Below are 25,328 nucleotides of genomic sequence, written 5' to 3'. Positions count from 1 at the left end.
TGGGTTTTAGCAACTTTTAACAGATTCTCAAGCGCTTTATCGAGGGTCGTTGTAGTATAGTGGTAAGCATTCTCGCCTGTCATGCGGGTGACCCAGGTTTGATCTCCGTTTCAGCAACTTTTAACAGATTCTCAAGCGCTTTATCGAGGGTTGTTGTAGTATAGTGGTAAGTATTCTCGCCAGTCACACAGGTGACTCGGATTTGATCCCCCGCAACGGCCCAAAAAACTATGATCCCTTGGGAAGGGTCTAGTAAAAAATGATATTGTTTAAGATTACAATATGTATTTTTTTTTATCTCGCTCAACAGATACTAAAGCCTTTTTTTGACGTCGTTGTACTATAAATGTAAGTATTCATGCCTGTTACGTAGGTGATCCGGGTACGATCGTCGACAACAGCGTCGAAAACTATATCAATTAAATTCTGCATAACACACGCGAGTTTTTTTAGTATCATAAAAATGTGTTGATTTTTTTTAAACTTGAACAATTTAAAAAATGATATATATATATATATTTTTTTTTTGACGTCGTTGTACTATGCCTATTAGGTGTAGAAAACTATATCAATTAAAAATGAGTTTTTAAGTATCATAAAAATATGTGTTGATTTTTTTAAACTTAACAAATTTTTTGCTAGTGGGTTTTAACAACTTTTAACCGATTCTCAAGCTCTTTTTTACAACGGTCATTGTAGAATAGTTGTAAGTACTCCTGCTTGTTACACTGGTGACTTGGGTTCGATCCTTGACAACGGCCCCAAAAATTATGATTAAACTATGATTCCTTGGTTAACAGATTAACCCGCTCTTTTATTAGGGTAGTTTTATGGTGGTAAGTTTTCTCGACTCTGACCCGGGTTCGATCCCCAACAACGACGTAAAAATACTTGATATATAAAAATTAAGTGAGTTTTTTTTAGTATCATTCAAACTTGTGTTGATTTTTTTATACTAAATAAAATTTATGCATGTGAGTTTTAGCTTCTTTTAACTGATTTCTAAGTCTTCTTTTGTCCGTTGTTGTAGTATATTGGTAAGTATTATTCTTGCTTGTCACGCAGGTGACCCGGGTTTGATCACTTGCTTGTCACGCAGGTAAGTATATTCCTAAGTTTTTAGTATCATTCGACCGCGTGTTGATTTTTATAAACTAAACAAAATTTATGCCGGTGAGTTTTAGCTCCTTTTAACATATTCCTAAGCCTTTTTTTCGACCGTCATTGTAGTATAGTGGTAAGTATTCTTCACTGTGAAAAACAGTATGCCCGCATAACAACGACGCGAAAAACTTAATCACTTGGTCTCTAAGGTGGGTTTTAGGCCCTTATTCCCAATCTAACAAGTTATCAAAATTTTTTTTTTTTTTTGGTGGCTAGAAAGGAAATTAATTGAGTCTTCGATATCATTCAAACGAGTGTTGATTTTTTTACACTAAAAAATTTATGTTGGTGGGTTTATCCCCTAATAACAGATTCTCAAGCCTTTTTTTTATGGTCGTAGTAGGATAGTAGTAGGATAGTAGTAAATATTCCCGGCTGTTATTCGTTTGATCCTCGACAACAACCCTAAAAAGTAGAACACTAAAAAATGAATTTTTAGTATCATTCAAATGTGTATTGATTTTCTTAGACTAATCCAAATTTATGCCCGTGGATAAGCTCCTTTTAACAGATTCTCAAGCCCTTTTCTCGTTGTAGCACGGTGGTAAGTATTTTTGTCAAAAACTTGTTACCATGTAAAAAGCTCTAATTAAAAATAGTGTAGTGCAAGAATACACTGTGTATTCTATTTCCTTTTAACAGATTCCCACCCCCTTCGTTTTTTTCTTTTTCTTTACTGTTGTTGTAGCATGTGTGGTAAAATGTCATAAGTTATTTTTTTCAATTGAGCTATTAACTCTCATAAATGATTAAATAAGAATACTATTAATTTGGTTATTAATTTTGTAACCATTTTAATATTAATTTGATTTAATTCTATAACTTGATGATTCAACCAATTATCCCTATATAATGGGCTTGTTTGATGATATCGGAATTTGGGAGAGTTTTGTGTGTCACGTTGTATTTCTTGAGTGACATATTGGTGAGAGTCTTTGTAGTGTGATAGTGAGGTATTTACTTGTAACATTTTGTTTATTAGTGATTGGTTGCTACTCGTGGATGTAGGGGAACTTCTTCTCTCTGAACCACGTAAATATCTTGGTGTCTCTTTGTGTAATTCTGTTCATTGGTGTTGTGAGTATATTTGTTCCGCTTTCGGCGCACAACAAGTGGTATCAGAGACTGATTGTGGTATTTGGGGTATTGTGAAAGTTTTGACCTCATCGACCACTAGACGTGCTCCCAGTCCTACTTATTTTCTTGAAAATCAATTTTCAAGAATTGTGTTTTTCTAGTTACATCCAGATTAATTATTACAAATGGCAGAATCATCTGGAATTAAATCACGGCGTGGATCTAGAATTTTGAGTTCTAATCTCGAATTAGAGAAATTTGATGGAACCAATAATTTTGGTGTTTGGCAAGGCGAAGTTAGCGATTTGCTGGCCATGTAAGACCTTAATGCTTCTCTCGAAGAGGAGATGCCTGAAGACATGACAGAAGCAGAATGAACGAAATTAAATCGGCAAGCTTGTGGAATTATTTGATCTTGGCAAGGATCAGAAATATCCATTTATGAAGGTGACCATGGCGAAAGAACTATAGGACAAGCTTGAGACGAAATATATGCAAAAGAGTGTGGAAAATAAACTCTATTTGAAAAAGAAACTCTTCCGTTTTGACTACAAGAAAGGTATCTCAATGACTGAGCATTTGGATGATTTTAACAAAATCATCACTGATTTGCTCAATCTTGATGTTAAGATTGATGATGAAGACAAAGGCGTTGTTGTTATTAAATTCTTTGCCGGAGTCCTACGAGTGTGGAGCCTATGATATTGATTTTGAAGATGTTTCAAATGCCTGGATGAATAATGAGGAGCGAAAGAAGAAAAAGGAGGCATATCAAGATTCTAGCTCAAATGTTCTCACTGCTCGTGGAAGGACTTCTACTTGGAAAAAGAGCGAATATGGAAAGTCCCGATCAAAGTCAAGAGGTAGATCTGATAATTGGAGAAAACTTGATAAAAATGAGTGTGCATATTGTCGACAGAAAGGCCATTGGAAGAAAGATTGCCTGATCTTAAAAGAGAAAGGGTCGAAGTCCAATGTGGTTAGAGATGACGACACTGATACAGATAATTCCTTAACAATTTCCTTATGAGTGAATGGATTCTTGATTTTGGGTGCTCCTATCATATGTGTCCCAACATAGAGATATTTTTGGACTTCAAAGAGTTCAATGGTGGAGTTGTCTATATGGGCAATGATAGTACTTGCAAGATGATAGGAATCGGCTCAGTACAAATCAAGATGTTTGATGGGGTTGTACGAAAACTCAATGATGTGAGGTATGTCCCTAACTTGAAGAAAAATTTGATTTTCCTTGGCGTTATGGAGCTTTGGTGGCCATTAAAAGAACTAGAAGAGGTAACATATATTACCTCAATGGAACCACAATAATTGGGCATGCTGCTGTGGCAAGTTCGAAAGAACAAGACATATCGAAATTATGGCACATGAGACTCGAGCATGCTGGTGAGAAGGCGCTCCAGACATTGGTGAACCAAGGAGTCCTTAAGGGTGTCACAACTGGTAAAATTGATTTTTGTGAACATTGTATATTTGGTAAAAAAAAAAAAATGTGAAGTTTGGTACCGCTATACACCAAACAAAGGACATTTTGGAGGGATCGTTCGACACTTCACTGTTCCTGGTAAGCCACAACAAAATGAAGTTGCTGAGAGAATGAACCAGACATTAACAGAGAAGGTTCGATGCATATTGTCTCAAGCAGGATTGAGTAAGGCATTTTGGGTTGAGGCTCTCAGTTAAGCAGTTCACTTGGTGAATCGTTTACCTATTTCTAAAAATGGTGGGAAAACCCCACTTGAGGTATGGTCCGGTACTCCTATTAGTGATCATGATAAATTGTATGTGTTTGGTTGTCGTGCTTATTATCATGTGACAGACTCAAAGTTGGATCCTAGAGCAAAAAAAGCCAAGTTTAGGGCTTTAGCGAAGGTGTGAAGGGCTTTTTTCGACGGTCGTTGTAGTACAATAGTAAGTATTCTCAAATGTTATGCAGGTGACTCGGGTTTGATCCTCGACATCAGCGTCATGAACTATATAGCTAAAAAGATAAGTTTTTAGTATCATTGAGGATTAATGGTTAGAAGAGTTTCAAATTTTATCTTAGGGATTTTAATGGTTATATGATTTTGTTTTATATGTGTTACAACCCTCTTGATTTTCATAATTAATAGGCATTACCATAAATTTTATTATATGCTTTATATGTGCCAAATTCCATCGAGTTCTAACTGCACTCACTACACATATTCATCCTTCTCTTCTTTATCTCATCAACAAACTCTTGGATGTTATGGTGGGAGGATCCGCCGTCCACCACGGCCGCCGCCGCTGCCTGCTTCAATTTCAAAGCATTCCGCCTGAATTCTCCTCCGCTGCTATCGCGGGTCATCACCTCCGATATGCATCTCACAATCTCATCCCTTGAAATCAACTCATTTGCCTCTGCTCCACGCGACAGCCTCACCCCAACTCCATAATCCTCCACCAAAAACTTAGCATTGGTCACCTGATCCCCCCACTGCGGAAACGCCACCACCGGCACGCCGCAGCCGATGGCTTCCACCGACGAATTCCACCCACAATGCGTCATAAAGCACCCAACAGATTCATGCGACAAAACCCTCTCTTGCGAACTCCATTGCACCACTTTTCCCCTCTCCCCTGCTTTCTCCATTACCCCTTCTGGCAAAACATGGCCCTTTAACCCGTAAACATCATCGGGCGGTTTCATAACCCATAAGAATGAGAACCCTGAATTGCACAGCCCGTAAGCGAGCTCGTTTATTTGCTCTTGTTTCAAGTGAACGATGCTCCCAAATGAAACGTACACAACGGATTGTGTGGGCTTCGAGTTTAGCCATTCCATACAATCCTCTGCTTTTAAGCAGTCGACAGAGACCTCTGTTTCCACATTTTGAGAGTTTAAGAACAATGGCCCAATGGGTTTCAAAGGAATGATATTAGACATGTAATTGATGATATCTTTCTCGAGTTCATCGAAAGTATCCATCAAAATACAAAAGGGTGTCGATAATTTACTGAATTGGGATAACAGAACATTCCCCAAAACGCCATAAATGTTATTTGGATGCAAGAAGCTTGGGATTTCGTCGTTCTTCAAAAGTGGCAAAATTGGGAGATGAACGTCGATTTTGGGTTCCAATTCAGAAGGGAACGGGACGGATTTGTGGTAACAGTGATAGTAAATTGAGAACACAGCGCATGACTGAACCCAAAGAATGGCACAGGGGATTTCGAGCTCCTTTGCAACTTCACAAGTCCATGGCAAAAAGGGGTTCACAATCAGGCAAGAAACAGAGCGGTTTTCCGCTGTTTGGTTCTTGATCAGGCCGGCGAGCGACGGCCGGCCGAAAAGCTCGATCTGGTAGACGACACGTTCCAAGTTTACATCCTTGGGATTGAGCTCCTGGAGGCCATCTTCGAAGAATTCAAATCTGATGAACCCATTGCCGACCGGAGTGGGACAGTCGCCGGCGCCGATACTTCCAGCTTTCTGCAGTGTTTTGCCGAAATGCACCGCCGTGGAAATGGTGACGAGAAGGCCCTCGGCGGCGAGTTTCTTGGCAAGTCTGAGAGTGGGGTTGATGTGTCCTTGGCCGGGATAGCATACAAGGAAGACATGGCAAGGAGCTTCTTGAGAATCAGTCATGGCTGACTTTGAGGGATGTGGATAACTAGAAATGAGTATTATTATATAATTGATGAACTCGTATTCGTTTTGTTTTAATGTTTGTTTGAATGTTTATACAACTAGATTGAATCATTGAAAAACTCTGCAAAAAATGGATAAAGAAATGGAAAGGGAAAGAAGTGTTAGCGGTAGGTGATTTTCTTGTTCATGAAGCATGGCAAATACTAAACTATTTGTTCATAGAGATGATGCCATCCATGACGAACATGTTTCTTGTAGTAATAGGTATTAGATACCTAATGGAAATGGATGTTTGGATGATGGATATAAATTATAGTTTTAACTTTGAATTTTGTGGTTATCTTACTATATTATAAATTGACAAATTTTGTAGACCAAAATAGTTTATTATATCGATCCGATCATAATTTGATTTAGTTTTGAATCCAAACAACGATAAGGAGGTAGGTAAATTATGAATTTGTTGATATGCAATGTAATTCAATATAAAATGAAATTATGATTTGAATCTAATTCTTAAGACGTATTTTCCAATTTTTCCTCGTTTTAAAGTTAGCCTATCTTATTCAATTTTTCATTAAGCACAGTGGGAACGGTCAAAGTCGTTCAGAGAACCTTGGAGTTCGAGGGTATTAAAAAAAGGGATTGAGTTGTGGTCACGCTTACATAGTCTAGAGAGAAAGGTTCAAACACCATGTTAATACGAACCTACGCTCGATTAGATAAGTATGAATCAAGTTCCACATACAAGTGTGATTGACATACTTCGAGAAGCATGCTCAGATAAAACTAGAGCCTCTAGACAATGTGATTCTAGAACTACTTCAGTGGTAGTAGTGATCTTTGCTGGCAGACGAGACTAACATAATACATAGTATGTCTTAGTGGATACTTGGACATAAGACTTTAAGCCTACCAATATAGGAAGCATCCCAAAACTTAAGGAAGGCTAGCAACTATACAAAGGGATTATAGTAAGTTTTCTAGAATCCCGTACGAAAACCTTAGAGGCTTAAGTGCTCGCAAGAGCCAGTGATGAGATATCACTGCGAGAGGAGGCGTTACTGGATCAGCTATAAGACATTAAGAGAGATAACCTAGATAAATGTATCATACTTTAGTAAGGATTATCTACTCCCAAATAGAAGTATTTAACTATGAATGTCAATGCTCAATAGAACTACACGATAACACCTCATGCTATGACAGGGGCCTAATGGTCTTGGCAAGGCTAGGTTACCTTCCATAAGGATTGAAGAGAGGACATAATGAAAACTACTTTCAGTAAACACTCTAATAGGAACGAGCCACGTATTAGAAGTAAAATGTGTCACATCTTCAATCGTGCGATGTCATGATCTTGACATGCTCACGATAAGTCTTAACGGGAACTCAAGCCACATTCATATTTTTCACCTACCTTTGTGGTTTCGTCAGACCTTAGGTGAGGTTCTCCTATGCCAACCGGACACAACTTGTGCGAAATTTAAGCTTGTTTGGTCACACATGCCGCTTGTTCGTGCATGTTCAATGGTTTGCAACTCTAGCTGAATAGCCTTTACACTAGAACAAGTCATTCGACTCAACCTTGCCTCTACTCTAGGTCAAAATCTCTCATGTGCAATGTCGCATTTCAGTCATCATCTTGGTTCCCAACAACACGACCATGCGTCGTAATGCCATCCCTAGTCTCAAGAAATTTTAGCCATCTTGGCTTGCTTTAACATGTCTATCGAGACCGACCCATGTGTCGCTCATCTAGTCGATACACCCCAAACATCCATCCATCTAGGTTTTCAAGAGGGCGTAAACTTTCTCATGTCATGTCATTTACGAATTTTGTACTGGATAGCGGGTGCATATACCAACCTCCAATATATGGCTTGAGGTGCAATGCTAGCACACCCGTGTCGTCCGACACTTTCCTTGAAAGGCTCATTTCAAAGGAAGACAGTCAAGACTCCATGTCTCCCTCTATAGTACATTTTGAGGCATTTCAAATCTTTCTAGAGTATACTTATTTTAGTGAACGGTCATATAGTCCCATGGAGCATATGTCGGATATTCGATTGACACTAAATTTGGTGATCTTTCATCATTCATATAGATGAACTTAGCCCTAGATTTGCATGTCGAAATTCATATTGAAACTCTGAGTTTTGAGTTTATAGCTCGGGGCCCTACCCGAACCTCTATGAACTTGTCTTAGACAAACTTGTCGCCTTGTTCTCTTCAACCTTGCTTATGCCTCATTTTTGCTTTAATGAATACTCTTGGTGTGTTGGATGATTCATCTTCTTTCTAGGTCGCATCATGACACTTTTTTGTCTAGACCCTCACATGGTCGAATGGGCGCCACTTGAGGATCTCACCTTGTTGATCTACATGCGGGTTACAACCTATTGTCTTTATAGTGAGGTTGTGACACACCGCACGTCTCCCTCCCTAGACACGTGATGTACTCACACGTGTGGTATGTGCGTGGGAGACTATCCTGGCACATGGATGTGCATGTGAAGCATGTGAAGCATTTGAGTACTGTTTTTTTTTTTCGTCATTCAGATGTTTTTTGTCTCGATTTCCATTCTAATCCTATTTTGATTTCAATTTTGGACCTACCAGAGAAATTTATGAAATTTTTGAGCTCCTACCACCTGAAAAGGCTAGCTTGAGAAGGCACTCATCTTCCGTGTAAGTAACCACACAAACTTTAGGCAAGTCATACTTGTAGGGATCATTAAGACGTACTAGCATGTGAGCCTCTCTTACCTTAGAGAAAGTGCATGTTAAGGACTTCATAAAGGCATTTTTGGGAGAGAATATACTATATGTATGCTATGAAAAATTACCTTTATGCCCCTATGCTAAATTTTTTTAGAAGCATGTTATTATATGTTTTATGCAAAGCATAACTAGAACACAAGTCGGGAAATATGGATAAGTATGTTATGCCAGACGTAAGAAATTACTAAAATGTCCCTATGATGGATTTGTGATAAATGTTGTTTTATATGTTTTTTCGTTGTGTTAGAATGGAAGATGGACTATTGTGATCAGTTCTCCAAGTGATTGATCGATGTTATCTTCTATGGATTTTATTTGCTTGTATGTTTGCATGATACAATATGTTTAGCATCAATTTTTTGATTGTGTTTCACTACATTTATCTTCGTAGAGCTAGAATTAGGGTGCAAGAGTTAGGTTTGTTGGATGATGAAAGTCTCACCTCCATTAATTTAGGGAATGATGAGGACTTAAGCTCAAAGTGGACAATATCATACCATTGTGGAGAGAGTCGTGTTGGTCTAACATGGTATCAGCCATGCCCTAAACTTAGTTGTGCCAATAGATTGGTAAATCCTCAAATGTTGAACAAATGACTCCAAACTTAGTCGTGCCAATAGACTGGAGTCATGTCCTAAACATCGGTGTTCCAATAGATTGAGTTTATAAACAAGGACACCAAAGGACTCCAGAAGAAAAGGAGTCGGACACTATCGCGAGCGACGATTAGAGGTTCTCCAATTGTAAAGCTGAGCGCACAACGCTATCCGCTCACATATCCCTCTCTTTCTCTCTATGCACGCAACCCCCAATGACCCAAATTGCTACATAACCAAAATTTTCATGTATTCTTATGATTATTATTATTTGAAATTTGGAAGTTACAATTATAATTTATGCCCACCAAACTAAACTTCCATTTCCACGAGGTATCTAAATAGGACAAGAAACATGGTGGTCGTGGAAGTCATCATCCCTATAAAGAAATAATAAGCTCTCCTTCATGAACACCCTATCCATTTTTTTATCCATTTCCGCATAGTTTTTCAATGATCCAGATTCCGCTCTTAAAATAATTAATATTTTTTTTTATCCAATTCTGCAGAGTTTTTCAACGATCGAATATATAATAAATACCCTTTTCTAGATATCCACATTCCTCAAAATCAGCCATGATGAATTCTGAAGAAGCTCCTTGCCATGTCTTCCTTGTATGCTATCCCAGCCAAGGACACATCAACCCCACTCTCAGACTTGCCAAGAAACTCGCCGCCGAGGGCCTTCTCGTCACCATTTCCACGGCGGTGCATTTCGGCAAAACACTGCAGAAAGCTGGAAGTATCGGCGCCGGCGACTGTCCCACTCCGGTCGGCAATGGCTTCATCAGATTTGAATTCTTCGAAGATCGCCTCCAAGAGATCAATCCCAAGGATATGAACTTGACCCGCTATAACAACCAGCTCGAGCTCTCCGGCCGGCCGTCGCTCACCGGCCTGATCAAGAACCAAACAGCCGAAAACCGCCCTGTTTCTTGCCTGATTGTGAACCCCTTTTTTCCATGGACATGCGAAGTTGCTAAGGAGCTTGGAATCCCCTGTGCCGTTCTTTGGGTTCAATCATGCTCTGTGTTCTCAATTTACTATCACTGTTTCCACAAATCCGTCCCGTTCCCTTCTGAATTGGAACCCAAAATCGACGTTCATCTCCCAATTTTGCCACTTTTGAAGAACGATGAAATCCCAAGCTTCTTGCATCCAAATAACATCTATGGCGTTTTGGGGAAAGTTCTGTTATCCCAATTCAGTAAATTATCAATACCCTTTTGTATTTTGATGGATAGTTTCGATGAACTCGAGAAAGATATCATCAGTTACATGTCTAATATCATTCCTTTGAAACCCATTGGCCCATTGTTCTTAAACCCACAAAATGTGGAAACAGAGGTCTCTGCCGACTGCTTAAAAGCAGAGGATTGTATGGAATGGCTAAACTCGAAGCCCCCACAATCCGTTGTGTACGTTTCATTTGGAAGCATCGTTTATTTGAAACAAGAGCAAATAGACGAGCTCGCTTATGGACTGTGCAATTCAGGGCTCTCATTCTTATGGGTTATGAAGCCGCCCAATGAAGCTCTCGGGTTAAAGGGCCATATTTTGCCGGAAGGGGTAATGGAGAAAGCAGGGGAGAGGGGAAAAGTGGTGCAATGGAGTTCGCAAGAGAGGGTTTTGTCGCATGAATCTGTTGGGTGTTTTATGACGCATTGTGGGTGGAATTCGTCGGTGGAAGCCATCGGCTGCGGCGTGCCGGTGGTGGCGTTTCCGCAGTGGGGGGATCAGGTGACCAATGCTAAGTTTTTGGTGGAGGATTATGGAGTTGGGGTGAGGCTGTCGCGTGGAGCAGAGGCAAATGAGTTGATTTCAAGGGATGAGATTGTGAGATGCATATCGGAGGTGATGACCCGCGATAGCAGCGGAGGAGAATTCAGGCGGAATGCTTTGAAATTGAAGCAGGCAGCGGCGGCGGCCGTGGTGGACGGCGGATCCTCCCACAAGAACATCCAACAGTTTGTTAATGAGACTAAGAAGAGATGTGTGAGAGGCAACTTTTAGTGAAAAGAGTTCGGTCAGAAATTGATGGAATTTGGCATCAAATACAATAAATATTAATACTATTTTAATAAAAATTAAGATAAAACAGAAAATATGGTTCTATTATATATAAATAGTTTTTTTTTTAATTAAAAAAACAAAAAAAAACAACTACAATATATTAATGTGAAAATTTTCCTACAAAACATTATTAAAAAAAAAAACTTGAATCGAAGAACAACCGCTCGTTCACTGTCATGTTCATTCGTCAAGCTTGGATTCTTGATCAGTCAACACGTTAGTTCTGATACTCAAGTTTTTATGATTAGTAACTTCTAAATCCATCTTTTATGATTGACATTTTATTAGAGTTTTTTGTATGACGTTTATCTCGGGATGCTATGGAGTTTCTTGGGTATTTTGACTAACTATGCTTATCATAAATTTTTACGTGCAAGACTCTCTTTCAACCAAATACAACTTATCTACTAAAATAGTTCAGAGTCGAGGATATTCATGGTCCTACCTAAACCACTCTAAGTTTTCAACCTTCAATAAATAAAAACTGTGATAGTAATATTGTAACTTCATTGTTTAGTCAAACAACCCGCCCGCATGTATTAGAAGATGATAATTATGGATGAATTATTATTTAAATTAGTATAGGTCCGGGGATTCTAAATTTGTAAGGAGTTCTTTCACGTCAAAATAGTGGAAGTTTTGATATTCATGGTAAGTAAATTATTTATGTTGTAGATTAGTTTTTGTTTTTATTGTGCATAATTTATTTAAATTATTATTATTATTTTTTTTAATTCCAAAATTTATCTACTCAGACAAAATTTTGACCGTAAAGGAGTTGAATTATGTTAGTACGTTACAAGTTTCGCTATTTGATTTGTTTGAATGATTATTGATTGATTTGTGTTTGTAAACTTTTAGTATATTTTTATTTAAGATTGTAGTGAATGATTTTGTATGGTAGATAAATAAAAAAAAATTAAAAAAATTCAACAATTCAACAACTCAACGCGAGAATAGAGGGTTGGATCAGGAAACAATTTTGGGTTGGGTTAGGTTATCAATCCAACCAACCCAAACTCTTAGATTGGTCCAAAAAATTTCGTCAACTTAACCCAACCTAACCTATGTACACCTCTATTAGTGACAGGGTAGCTCTAGAACGCTCTCCCACCTTAACCGGCAGCCTAAGAACACCTAGGAAAAGAAGGAGAAAGGGGTAAGTATAAAAATACTCAGTAAGTAACCTGTTTGTAGGCTTTCGTTGCATCCTTAACCATGTCCACGAACTTTTCTCTTGGCCCTAAAAAATTCGTGCCTAGCTCTACTGCTATTTGAGCATCTGGGGAGGCCTTAAAGTTTCGAGCGATTCTCTGATCTGACTCTTACTGATATATTAAGGAATCACTACAAGGGGAGTAAGATTCGGATTACCTTGTTGATCGAATATCTCAAGGCAAGAATATTGTTTGAGATTCGAATCACTCCACAAGAAAGATCGATTATGTCTAGCTTGAATGATTCTTGTTGATCAAATATCTCAACGCAAGAACACTTGTTTGAGATTCGAATCACTCCACAAGTAAGATTGATCATGTCGAGCTTGAATGATTCTACATGCAACCTAAACTACATAGAATTGCAAAGAAACTTAGTCATTGGCTAAGAAAGCACAAATGCTCTTTCTACTATATTTACAAGTCTACTTACAAATACAACTCCTTTCTATAGTCTCAACAACTATTAAAGGCATTCCAAGAGGTGCAACATTCATACTTAATGGTTATAATTAACCATTATATAATTGTAACCTGAAGTAAATAAAAAGTCTTAAAATACATTAATGAAATACAATAACTCTAAATTACTCTAAATTGTAATCCACCCGAAATTTATAATATGAAACTTCCTTCTTCTTCAATGTGGCATGAATTGAAATATCTTTTGATAATTTCAACAATATTTTCTTCACATCTTCGTTGAAGCATATTGTATGATTGATGTCTCTTGGTTCATATCTCTTACCCCTTGGGGCCTTTCTGTACGAGCACAAATTACAACATTTTCTAACACAATAGAGAACGTTAAAATAACATATATTGTAGAAATCTCATCATATGGAGCATTCGTGTGAGTTTTCATAACATAAAATGCATTCTTATCCAAAATTTCCGTTCTAAAGTCCTAATCATGCATATTCTAACCACTTTAAACAAGGTATGTTTGGCGTGTCAGAATGTCCTATCAATCCCTACAAATAGTACTTGAGAAAATCTAAATGTTTACTTATATGGATGAAGCGAGACTTTTCGAGCTAGCTTTTCTGTGTGTTAGGGGCTACAAATTTTGTGAAATTTCACTGGTAAGATATAATTCAAGTTGAATTAAGGTTAGCATCAAAACTAGAGTGAAAAAACAGTCAATGGATGTTAAACAAGACAAAAAGGGGAACTCAGAAGCACTCACGTGTGAATGGAGAGTATCTCACGCACACAACTACGCGCGAGTACATATGCATGTTTGGGAGGGTGCATGCGCACTCCTTGCGCGACACGTGGTGTGTACAGACAAGCGTACTTGAGTCGAGTCATATCAGATCAGGAAGCCGGTTCAGGTCGATACTATCAAATCGAATTGTTTCTCGAATCTCAGTTTGGGTTGATCCTCTAGATTTGCAATGCGTGGCCAACCCTTTGTCATACGCATTCTTTCACCCTATGTCCAACACTTGTTCTCGCCTGCACCAACCGCGTTCCACCTCTGGCCATTTGACATGTATATGTGCATCATGTTCAACCCAAATTCATCGCAATTTTCACAATTTTTTCTATTTTCTTCGATTTTTTTTAATCTTTTTCTACATAACTCTAATCAACTTAGTTGTAGAGTTTTAATCGATCTTTCTACCTAAATTATTTTCATTCCATTTCATCAATTATCGAGCGATATAAACACATATAAAATTCTTCTTACCGTGTCTTGAGATTCGCTAGAACTCCTCTTTTCGGTCCAAATTGACTCAACATTTCTTCATGAATGTTGTGCAAAATCCCCTCAAGAACAACATACAAATTTTAAAATCTAACTTTTCCAAAATCTCATAGATACGAGTTTTTGCTTTGGCTCGAGTATATGTGCATCATTTTAATTCTCATTTAGGCTCGAGTTTTACAGAAACATAGCATTTAAGATAGTCATGAATCCCAATATACTCACGATTCAATCACATGGGATCCACGAGTGGGTGAGGTGTGTGCACATGGAATCATCCACTAGTCCGTTTTTACAGGTTTGACAACTTCAATGTCAATTCTAATTTTACCCAAATCTTTCTTAGAGTTCTCAGTTATCTCTATTTTCTCCCAATATTATTAACCATTTATTTTGCCGTGTACCGTAAGAATTTAACGTTTAAAAAGTTTGTGATATCTTATATTGGTTGGGGGAGAGAACGAAACACCATCTATAAAGGTGTGGAAACCTTTCCTTATCGAAGGGTTATTAAAGCCTTGATGGAAAGTTCGATAAAAAAAGTCAAAAAAGAACAATATCGTGGATTTGGGCACTTACAAAAGTACACGGTTTTTCGAAAAAAAAAATGCCAATTAACCCTCCTAATCAAACGCAGAACGAAACACCATTTATAAGGATGTGGAAACCTTTCCTTATCGAACGGTTTTTAAAGCCTCGACCCGAAGTCCGATAAAAAAAAAAAGTAAAAAAAATAACAATATCTAGTAACGGGGGATTTAGGTAGTTATAAAAGTACACTGTTTTTCGGGAAAAAAATTTGCCAATTAACCCTCTAACCAATCACACTTCACAAGGGCTAATTACACACCCAGCACGTGGAATTGTGAGATCCAAGCTTCCATGCAGCTGCTGTCATTCCATGTGTTGTTTTTATTGGCATGTTACAATCTAGCTGGAAGATGCTAATGGTGGGTTTACCAAACACTGCATTTTGGACTCTTTGGACGCACAAAGAGTATTTCAAACACACGTCGCCGTCAACTTCACAGTTTTAAAACACGTGTACTATAGAGAGCGACTAGCCTAATCCGACTACTGTCTCGCACCATCTGATGACTGGCTCTGATATCATTTGTAATAGTCTAAGCTTAACGCTAGCAGATATTGTTCGTTTTAGCCTATTACGTAGGGTCGTCAACCTCACGATTTTAAAACATGTTTACTAAACAGAGATTTTCACACTAATACTCAAACTATTGTCATATTCTATGGAAAGTTTTCAAACTTTTATAAAACGTCAATAATAGTGGTTTTTTTTTTTTTTTTTTTTCCAATGATTTAATGTCTAATATATTTTATTTCTAGATTTTTTAAAAAAAATATTTAATTTTAATCATTAAGATTCGAGATATGTTTGTGATCGAAAAAATTATTGAGTAAGATCTTACTCAAAGTTCATAAAATAAGTGTTAATTTATTTTTAAATATTTAATTAAAACATGTAAATTAAAAACTATTTTAAAATGTAGTTGAAGAATAAATAATAAAAAAATTATTATAATGTAAAAACGACAACGTAGCACACACATGTTTCACGTGCTGCGGCCTAGGGACAAGGAAATTAAAATCCACTGCGTTCGTGCACACGGAAAAGAATGGTCCTCCACAATCACACGTCACTTATTTAAGTTCAATGGACGAAAAATACAAAAATGTTCATTGATGGTGAGGCTATTTGTTGGGAATGAGTCTTTCCCCTAGTAGTAGAAGAATTGGAACCTATGGAAGAAGAATTTGGTGGTGAAGATAGCTCATATTAGACCATTTTTTAGGATGTATATTTATTTAGGAACGTTCGGATCACTGTAGTAGTGAAAGATATGACTTCTGAGAAGGCTTGGAGTGGCGTAAAACCTAATGTTGATTATTTTCGAGTTTTTGGATGCATTGGTCATGTTCGTGTATTAGACGTTAAGATAAATAAGTTAGATGATGAAAGTTTTCGGTGTGTGTTGTGCTGCTAGGGATTAGTGAAGAGTTTAAATCATATAGACTCTATGATTCAGTGTCCAAGAAAATAGTTGTGAGCATATGTGTGATTTTTTAAGAAAGTAAGTGTTGGAATTGGGGGAAAGTAATGAAGAAGCTAGACTTGATACCTTCGAATGGGAAGATAGTAATATAGAAGGAAGCGAACATGACCAAAGTCAGGAAGGATCTGAAGAGGAGGTGGTAGTAGAGAAGAAGGGGAAGTTAGTATATCTTTCAGTAAGTCATCTGAATCAAATTCTTCAACATCTGAAGAAAGCACACTCGAAGTGAGGAGCAGAAGAGCGCCATATGGATGGAAGATTATGTGAGCGGAAATTTTTTTTCTGAAGAAGCTGTGCACAACAATTTAGTTCTGTTAACCTCAATTATCTTTGAAGAAGCTGTTCAAAATTCAAAATAGAGAGCTACAATGGACTTGGAGATAGAAGCCATCGAACGGAAAAGAGACTTGGGAATTGACAGATTAGGAATGAAGAAGATTGGAGTAAACTGACTTTTCAAAACCAAACTCAAGGAAAATGGCAATATTGACGATTATAAGGTTAGGTTGGTAGTAAAAGGTTATGCACAACAACATAGTATAGACTATATCGAGGTGTTTGCACCTATGACTAGGTGGGATACTATGTTGAGGATGGTTGGGAGAGAGTCCCACATTGGCTAATTTAGAGAATGATCATGGGTTTATAGGTAAAGAATACATCTCCATTGATATGAGACATTTTAGGGAAACCAAAAGCAAAGCCATGAGAGCTTGTGCTCAAAGTGGACAATATCATACAATTGTGGAGAGTCGTGATTCCTAACATACTATTCGAATGATAATTGCTTTAGCAGCTTGGAATAGTTCGAACGTGCATCAGCTTGACGTGAAAAGTGTTTTCTTATATGCAAGGTTAAAAGAAGCCATGTTTGTTGAGCAACCACAAGGTTATGACAATCCCCACGGCATGGAACAGTCGAATTGAAAACCACAAGGCTATGATAAAAAAAAGGTATACAAATTGAAGAAGACATTATATGACCTTAAACAAGCTCCATATGCATGGTACAGTCGAATTGAGCAACTGTGACCTTACTTAGGACCTTGTTCTTGAGATTAGGACCGGTTGAAGAAGGAGCCAAGATCAATGCTACCATGTATAAACAATTGACTAGAAGCCTTATATATCTAATTGCAACAAGGCTGGATTTAAAGCTTTCGGTATCCATTTTTTAAAGAAAATTCCAAGATCGAAGAAGAAGAGTTTTAGGATATAATATTTTATTTAAATGATATTTCTCTCACACACTAAATACATATTTTTCTTTTTATGTTTACCATATTTAACCTATTAAATATTAACTTGGAAGTGTTCAAGTTAAATACATCTTCTCCCTTTATATTTAATATGTAAAAATATATTTATCTTTTTGTCTTTACTATATTAAATATTAATTTAAATTAAAAGTATTAAATATCAATTTGAATTCTTCCAATTAAACTTTTTTTTTTATATATATTTAATATATATAAGTCAGAGCTCATAACTCACTCAAGATTAAGAACTCACTCAAGATTAAGAATGAGCCTAATATGATCCTTTAATAAATTTATAAAAAGAGATTAAATATTTTATAATATAGTCTTAAACAAATTCATTGTATAGGTAATCCGCTCACAATTCACTCACAATTAAGATAAAATACTTAACCTTTTTTATATACGATAGATACTTAGAGATTTTTATTTTATATTTAAAATTAGTTTAAATCACGTCTTTAAAATAATAAATGATCACCTTAATCATTATCCTAATAAATATTTTATTAAATAATTACAAGTTGGATGATCTTAATTGACTAAAATTAAACATTATGGAAATCTCAAAAATAAAAAATACTAAATTTTAAGATATAATGACCAAATAGAGTTGAAACCCAAAACCTACCGATTAAAACTTAGAATATATTTTTATTTTATACCACCTTGATGTCTTTGGTTTTCCTACCATATTTTATATATATATCACTTTCCGACCTTGTTTTTCACGGGATCTAAGTTGTCTCGCACCTCTACCCCTTCACAATAAATGCATCAATACCGTGATAAAATTTGAGAATAGAGTGGTTCAATGTTACTATATTTCAAAATTACTTCCCTCTTCGCCCGAGCATGGTTCTTTATTGAAACGTACAATAACAGGGTGTTGTTTGGCTTATCTAAACGTTTTGGATCCTTGATGAGTTCTTCTTTGGAGACTCGTCCTTCGTATGGTGTAAACAGGAAATTCCAAATCTCACCGACAGTAATTTTTTCGATAACGACTCTTCCTCCTCTCTCAAATTCTCACTCTTTCTTTTCTTGTAGCGAGGTTTTGGGAAGGGTTGATGTCTGTTTCATGTGTCGTAGGAGTCGAGAGAAGTGTGGTTTGGTTGAGGAGGCGAGAATTTCAGTGCCTCATAAATTAATTAATGGGTATATGGTTGAGAAATGTCATGAAATATTAATTTATTAATATGACAACATTTGATTTGACACTATTATTAATCAATTGGTTAGATGTATTTTATATTAAAATTACGATTATGTATGATTGAGAATTAAGCATCTACCACCTTTAAAATATTTCATTATTATTATTTTATTTTTGCTATGATTTTAGATTGAATTTTATAAATAAAATGATGTCTATTTAGTAGCATTTCAACATACATGTAATTACTCGATTGCCTTTTGGTGCAACCAAAATGAGTTCCAAAGCCTGTCTCCCCCATGTCTTCCTCGTCAGCTTCCCCGGCCAAGGCCATATCAACCCCATGCTCCGCCTCGGCAAGAAACTCGCCGCCGCGGGCCTCCTCGTTACCTTCTCCACCTCCGTCCAACTCGGGTCCCAGATGAAGAACGCTGGGAGCATCTCTGACCACCCGACACCCCTCGGCGATGGCTTCCTCCGCTTCGAATTCTTCGACGACGGCCGAACCGACACCACCCCGACACTCACCTACGACGAATACATGGTGCAGCTCCAACGCCTAGGCGCCATCTCCCTCCGCCAAATATTAGAGAACCAAATGAAAGAAAACCGCCCGGTCTCTTGCGTTATTGGGAACCCTTTTGTGCCTTGGGTTATTGACTTGGCCGACAACCTCGGAATCTCCTCCGCCGTCTTTTGGGTCCAATCATGTTCTGTTTTTTCCGTTTACTATCACCATTTTCGTGGAGCTGTCCCATTCCCTTCTCAAACACAACCAAATCTCGACGTGAAATTACCCTTTTTGCCCCTTTTGAAGTCCGATGAAATCCCAAGCTTCTTGACTCCAAATGACTCTCATCAAGCTATTGGGAAGGACATTTTGAGGCAATTTTCGAATCTCTCCAAACCCTTTTGTATATTAATGGATACTTTTGAAGAGTTGGAGGCTGAGGTCATAAACGACATGTCGAAAAATTTTCCGATCAAGGCGGTGGGGCCTTTGTTTAAGATTTGTAGTGAAATGGAAACGAAGATTCGTGGAGATTGCATGAAAGCTGCTGATGAGTGTATTGAGTGGCTCGACTCGAAGCCTATCGGATCGGTGGTTTACGTGTCGTTTGGAAGTGTGGTGTTTTTGAAACAAGACCAGATTGATGAGATTGCTTATGCGCTTCATAGTTCGGGGTTTTCTTTCTTGTGGGTTTTGAAACCGCCTTCCGTACATCTTGGAGCCGACCGCCATGTTCTTCCTCTCGAGGTTCGTAAATTTTAATGTTTTTGTTTTGAGATTCTAATCACGATCATGTCAAGTTTGAATTATTATAAACATCCAACCTAAAAATTAGTATAAACATCCAAACTAAACGGTATACAATTGCAACAAAACTTAACTACGGACTAAAAGAATGCACAAATACTCCTTTTACTGTATGTTTTAAGTCTATTTTACAAAGACAATAAATAGGATTAAAGTAGTTATGATATAGAAGAGTCGAATCTAAGAACATTTATAAATGTCTCGATATGCAAACTCTTAGTTCACAAACTTAAAAACCCCACATGATTGAAAATCTTGAAAATTTGATCTAACAATCTTATTGAAAAATAAAATATTTAGATCTAAATTTTCAAGTAACTCAGAAGACAAGGAATCACTCTAAGAGAACATTGGGATCGAATATCTCAAGACAAAATACTTGTTTGAGATTCAAATACTCCACAAACAAGATTGTTCATGTTAAGTTTGAATGATTCTAAACGTCTAACCTAAACTGTGCAACAAAACTTAGCTCTTGACTAAAAGAAAACACAAATGTTATTTTTATTGCATTTTTTAGGTCTCTTTTACAAATACAATATACATGACTTTATATAGTCTCAAAATAAACTCTTGACCTTCTATGAGACATTTCAAGAGTTTCGTAATCTTTCTATTTTATAACACTAATTAGCTACTATGTAAATGTAACCTAAAAATAAATAAAAAAAGTCTTAAAGCTTGGTATATGAAACACCATAAATCTAGTTTTCAATTATGCATTAAAAAAATTTGTAACCATTTAAGAATAAATAAAGTCCAACACGAAGTATCTTGAAGTCATTGATTGCATAAAAGAATTTTGATTCTTCTTAACATGGCATTAATTGCAACTCGGTTTAACTTGACCTGAAACTTGACTTCATTTAATGTAACTTGACTTTATCTTATGGTAATTTGGATAATATTCTTCACAACTTTCTTGAAGTTCATATTGTATGATTAAGATGTCTTGGTTCGTGTCAATTTTAGTAAAAAGAAACCCTCTTTTCAAATTATCGTGTTATTTATTTCGTTTCTTTCTATTTCGATTATTCATTTGAGTGCGTTTAGTAAATTTTTCGGTTCCATGTTGGGGGAGGATTCAAACTTTTGATCATTGTTTTCAAAATTATGTACCTTTAGTATTGATATTGGGTATACTTAAAGTTGACCAATACCTGCCATAAATTGATGGTTTGCATTCACATTGGTTGGTATGTAGGTGGTGGAAGAGATGGGAGAGAGAGGGAAGGTGGTTGAATGGAGTCCACAAGAACAAGTGCTCTCACACCCATCATTGGCATGTTTCCTCACACACTGTGGTTGGAACTCATCTGTGGAGGCCATGAGCTTAGGGGTCCCGATGGTCGCATTTCCCCAATGGGGGGATCAGGTCACCAATGCCAAGTTCCTTGTCGACGTCTTCGGCGTCGGCCTCCGCCTGTCCCGTGGCGCCAATGAAGATAGGCTAATACAAAGAGATGAGATTGAGACGTGCCTGAGAGAAGCCATGGAAGGCCCAAGGGCGGTGGAGATTAGACAGAACGCTTTGAAGCAGCAAAAGGCGGCGGAGAAGGCGGTGGCTGACGGCGGCTCCTCCGATCGAAATATTAAGGACTTCATCGATGAGATTCGAAAACGGTGAGTTGGCCATCATTTCTTGTATTAATAAATGGATCTTATAATTTTGGGGAGATTATTCAAACGTTGGACTGTTACCTTCTCGATCATTGTTTGGTGAAATTATGAATTGTTGAGTTGTAATGCTAATATTAATTAGTGTCGTAATACCACAACAAAAAATATTATGATACTCAATTGTTATGTAGATTTGGAAACAATATCGATTGCACTCAGACACCCACAAATAGAAATTAAACAAAGAGACACAAAGTTTTACGTGGAGAAGAAATTCCCCTGCATCCACCCACAGGTGATAGTCAACCATTATAACCAAAGTGTTTACCGGGGATCTCATATGGAATCAACCCAAGGGAAAACTCTGATACCAAATGATAAGGAATTACTGCAACGGGAGTAAGATTTGGATTACCTTGTTGATCGAATATTTCAAGACAAAAATACTTGTTTGAGATTCGAATTTCTCAACAAACAAGAGCGATCATGTCTAGCTTAAATGATTCTTCTTGATCAAATATTTTAAGACAAGAACATTTGTTTTAAATTCGAATCACTCCACAAGCAATAATCATGTCAAGCATGAATGATTCTTCTTGATCAAATATTTCAAGAACATTTGTCAAGCTTGAATGATTCTACATGCAACTTAAACTACATAGAATTGGAAAGAAACTCAGTCATTGTCTAAAAAAAACACAAATGTTTCTTTTTCCAAGTCTCCATTATAAAGATAACATACATGCCGTTATATGGCCTCAAAATGAAAACTCTCAACAAGGCTTTTCAAGAGTTGTAACTTTCATGTATTAGGACCATAATTAACCATTATGTATACTTTATGGTCATAATTAACCAATATGTAAATAATCCTTAAAATACATTAAAGAAACACCAACTCTAAATTGCTCTAAATTATGATCCACCCAAAATTTATAACGATGAAGTTTCATTCTTCTTCATAGTGGCATGAATTGAAATATCTTTTGATAATTTCAAAACATTTTCTTCACATCTTCATTGAAGTATATTGTATGACATATGTCTCTTGGTTCATATCAGTATCTCTCACAGTCTAACACTACAAACTCTCTCAACAAAGTTCCTCCCAATTGTCTCTGGACAAATAAAAAATGGCAATGACTCCGAATGACTCCACTCCTCAAAACAATGCTAGACAAGCCTTTATATAGACATAGAAACATTAATTTTTATATATGAATCAAATAAATGAGAATATGAAACAAAATGATTATGAACTAAACGAGAGTTAATAACCAAAATAAATGATAATATGAATCAAAATGGTTATGAACTAAATGAGAGTTAATAACCAAAATAAATGATAATATGAGTTTATGAATCAAACTAGAGTTAATAACCAAAATAAATGATAATATGAATTTATGAACTAATCGAGAATTAATAACCAAAATAAAAAAAAAATGATAATATGAATTTATGAACTAAAGGAGAGTTAATAACAAAAAAAAAATGAGGATATGAACCATCAATAGTTATAAACTAAATGAGAGTATGACAATTCAGGTTCATGACAATTTACAACAATCTTGAGCTTGTCAGAAGATCCTCAAGTAGATAACCAGATCCTCAAGTAGATAATCAGTTTGGTTTCCATCAAGCCAATAGCTATTTCTTTCGTCCAATGTTGATCAAATCCAAGCAATGCCAAAACTTTTCAAGACCAACTACCTTTGTCAACATAATCGCATGATATTAGCAAATCCAATTTTCAATAAACGAATGTCTCCTTCATTAACAATTTCTCAAACAAAATGAAATCAAATATCAGTATGCTTAGCATGAGCATGATGGACTTGCTTCTTTGACAAACAATAGCACTCTTGCTATCACAAAATGCTTCTATGTGTTCCTGAGAAATACCCAAGTCATTAACTAAACCATGCATCTAAATAGCTTTTTTAGGAGCTATAGTGACTATCATATACTCCATTTTGGCTGTAAACAATGCAAAAGTAAACTTTAATATTAAACGCCAACAAACAAGCCCACCAGTCATTATGGGCGAATAACCAGTAGTGGATCAGCGCTTATCCAAATCGCCAGCATACTTGAGTTGCATGTGTCATAGTTTCGATATATCTTGTTCTTTCGAACTTACCCCAGCAACATGCCCCATTATTGTGGTTTCATTGAGGTAGTATATGCTACCTCTTCTTGTCCCTCTAATTACCACCAAAGCTCCACAAGCTACTTTCAAATTTCTCCTTCCGAAGTGATACGATAACCATTCGCATCCAAAACACCAAGGGAAATCAAATTAAGAAATCTTTGTTAGGGACATACTTCACATCATAAAATAAAAAATAAAAATAAAAAATAAAAAATAAAATCAATCTATATATCAAATATTACTGTCCAACTACTAGAAAACCAATTATTGTGTCATATATATTTCTTCTTCCAAATCTACCTACACGAAAACCGTTTTTTATATCAAGTTGTGCAAACTCAAGATTAAATTGAGCAACCAAAAAAAAAAATGAAATGGATGGTGAGTTCTTGAAAATAAGTTTTTTAAGAACAAATATCACCAACTGCCCATACAAAGATCTTCAATCTACATACAAAATGTGACTCGAAAATCAACCGGCTGTATCATATATTTTTTCTTCTAAATCTTCATGCAAGAAAGCAGTTTTTATATCTAGTTGTATAAGCTCAAGATTCAATTGAGTAACCAATGCCAACAAAATCCGAATTGATGGAGATAATCACAATTCTTAAAAAAATATGATTTCCAAGAACAATGCACCAACAACCCATACAAAGATTTCTTCCATCTATATAGCAAATGTTGTTACCCAACTACTCGAAAACTAACTGGTAATGCTATATATATATTTCTTCCAAATCTCCATTCAAGAAAACAGTTTTTATATGGAGTTGTGCAAGCTCAAGATTAAATTGAGCAACTAATACCAACAAAATCGGAATGGAGAGAGATTATCACAAATCTTGATCAAACTAGAAAATTTAACTTCCACGCACAATCAAAGTTCACTATATTTTTGGTGGTCTTACATGTGAACCCGTGCGGTGCAATCGAAGGATGTGAAGGAGAAACGACACGAAATTTCATTCGACAATCCATGGAAAGAGGTAACACATAGCCTTGCAACAATGATAATTACTTCGAAAGAGAGATAGAAAGGTACATTATTCTTAATATAAAATTTAAAAAGAAACAATAATTTTTTAAGAAACTTTTCGTGAGAGTAATTATAATCGAAATGAGTCAAAAGTTTATCAACAAGTTTGCTCTTTTTAATTATTTATTTTTAATGTTTTGTTTGCATGTCTCCTTTTGTTCTTGTCGGCACCAATATTTCTTGTGTTATAGTTCTATTGGGCGGACAATCATGAAGTATTTTAAGATGAAAGCACCCAATAAAATACCAATCAATTTATTTTTCTTTTTCCTTAAAAAAAAAAAAAAAAAAATCATAAATTTCTAACTTTAAATTGTGCTAAACTTTTAATTTTGTGGTTAAGAAGTCCTTGAGGAATTAAAAATTTAGGTAATTAATAGACAAAAAAGAAAAAAAAAAGTTTAACCATGTAAAGATCCATTTCTATGCATCCCGTGCCACATGCTT

The 25,328-nt window shown here is 36.4% G+C and overlaps 3 protein-coding genes across 3 annotated transcripts; 2 read left to right on the top strand and 1 right to left on the bottom strand.

Annotated features, from left to right (window-relative positions):
* Positions 1–4,406: 4,406 nt before the first annotated feature.
* On the bottom strand, positions 4,407–5,872 carry LOC111792811 (putative UDP-glucose glucosyltransferase). Its single transcript, XM_023674400.1, has one exon. It carries the CDS (start codon positions 5,870–5,872, stop codon positions 4,427–4,429), a length of 1,446 nt encoding a protein of 481 aa, XP_023530168.1. The 3' UTR covers positions 4,407–4,426.
* A 3,842-nt stretch (positions 5,873–9,714) lies between these two features.
* LOC111792810 (putative UDP-glucose glucosyltransferase) lies at positions 9,715–11,268 on the top strand. The gene has a single exon (XM_023674399.1). It carries the CDS (start codon positions 9,832–9,834, stop codon positions 11,266–11,268), a length of 1,437 nt encoding a protein of 478 aa, XP_023530167.1. The 5' UTR covers positions 9,715–9,831.
* Positions 11,269–19,023: 7,755 nt separating this feature from the next.
* Positions 19,024–21,694, top strand: LOC111794100 (gallate 1-beta-glucosyltransferase-like). The gene is made up of 2 exons (XM_023676238.1): positions 19,024–20,007; positions 21,272–21,694. The coding sequence occupies exons 1-2, from the start codon at positions 19,024–19,026 to the stop codon at positions 21,692–21,694; spliced, it is 1,407 nt and encodes a 468-aa protein (XP_023532006.1).
* The last annotated feature ends 3,634 nt before the right edge of the window (positions 21,695–25,328 follow it).

Source organism: Cucurbita pepo, chromosome LG04, assembly GCF_002806865.2.
Source record: "Cucurbita pepo subsp. pepo cultivar mu-cu-16 chromosome LG04, ASM280686v2, whole genome shotgun sequence".
Classification (NCBI taxonomy): domain Eukaryota; kingdom Viridiplantae; phylum Streptophyta; class Magnoliopsida; order Cucurbitales; family Cucurbitaceae; genus Cucurbita; species Cucurbita pepo.
This window is presented reverse-complemented; position numbering and strand designations above follow the sequence as displayed.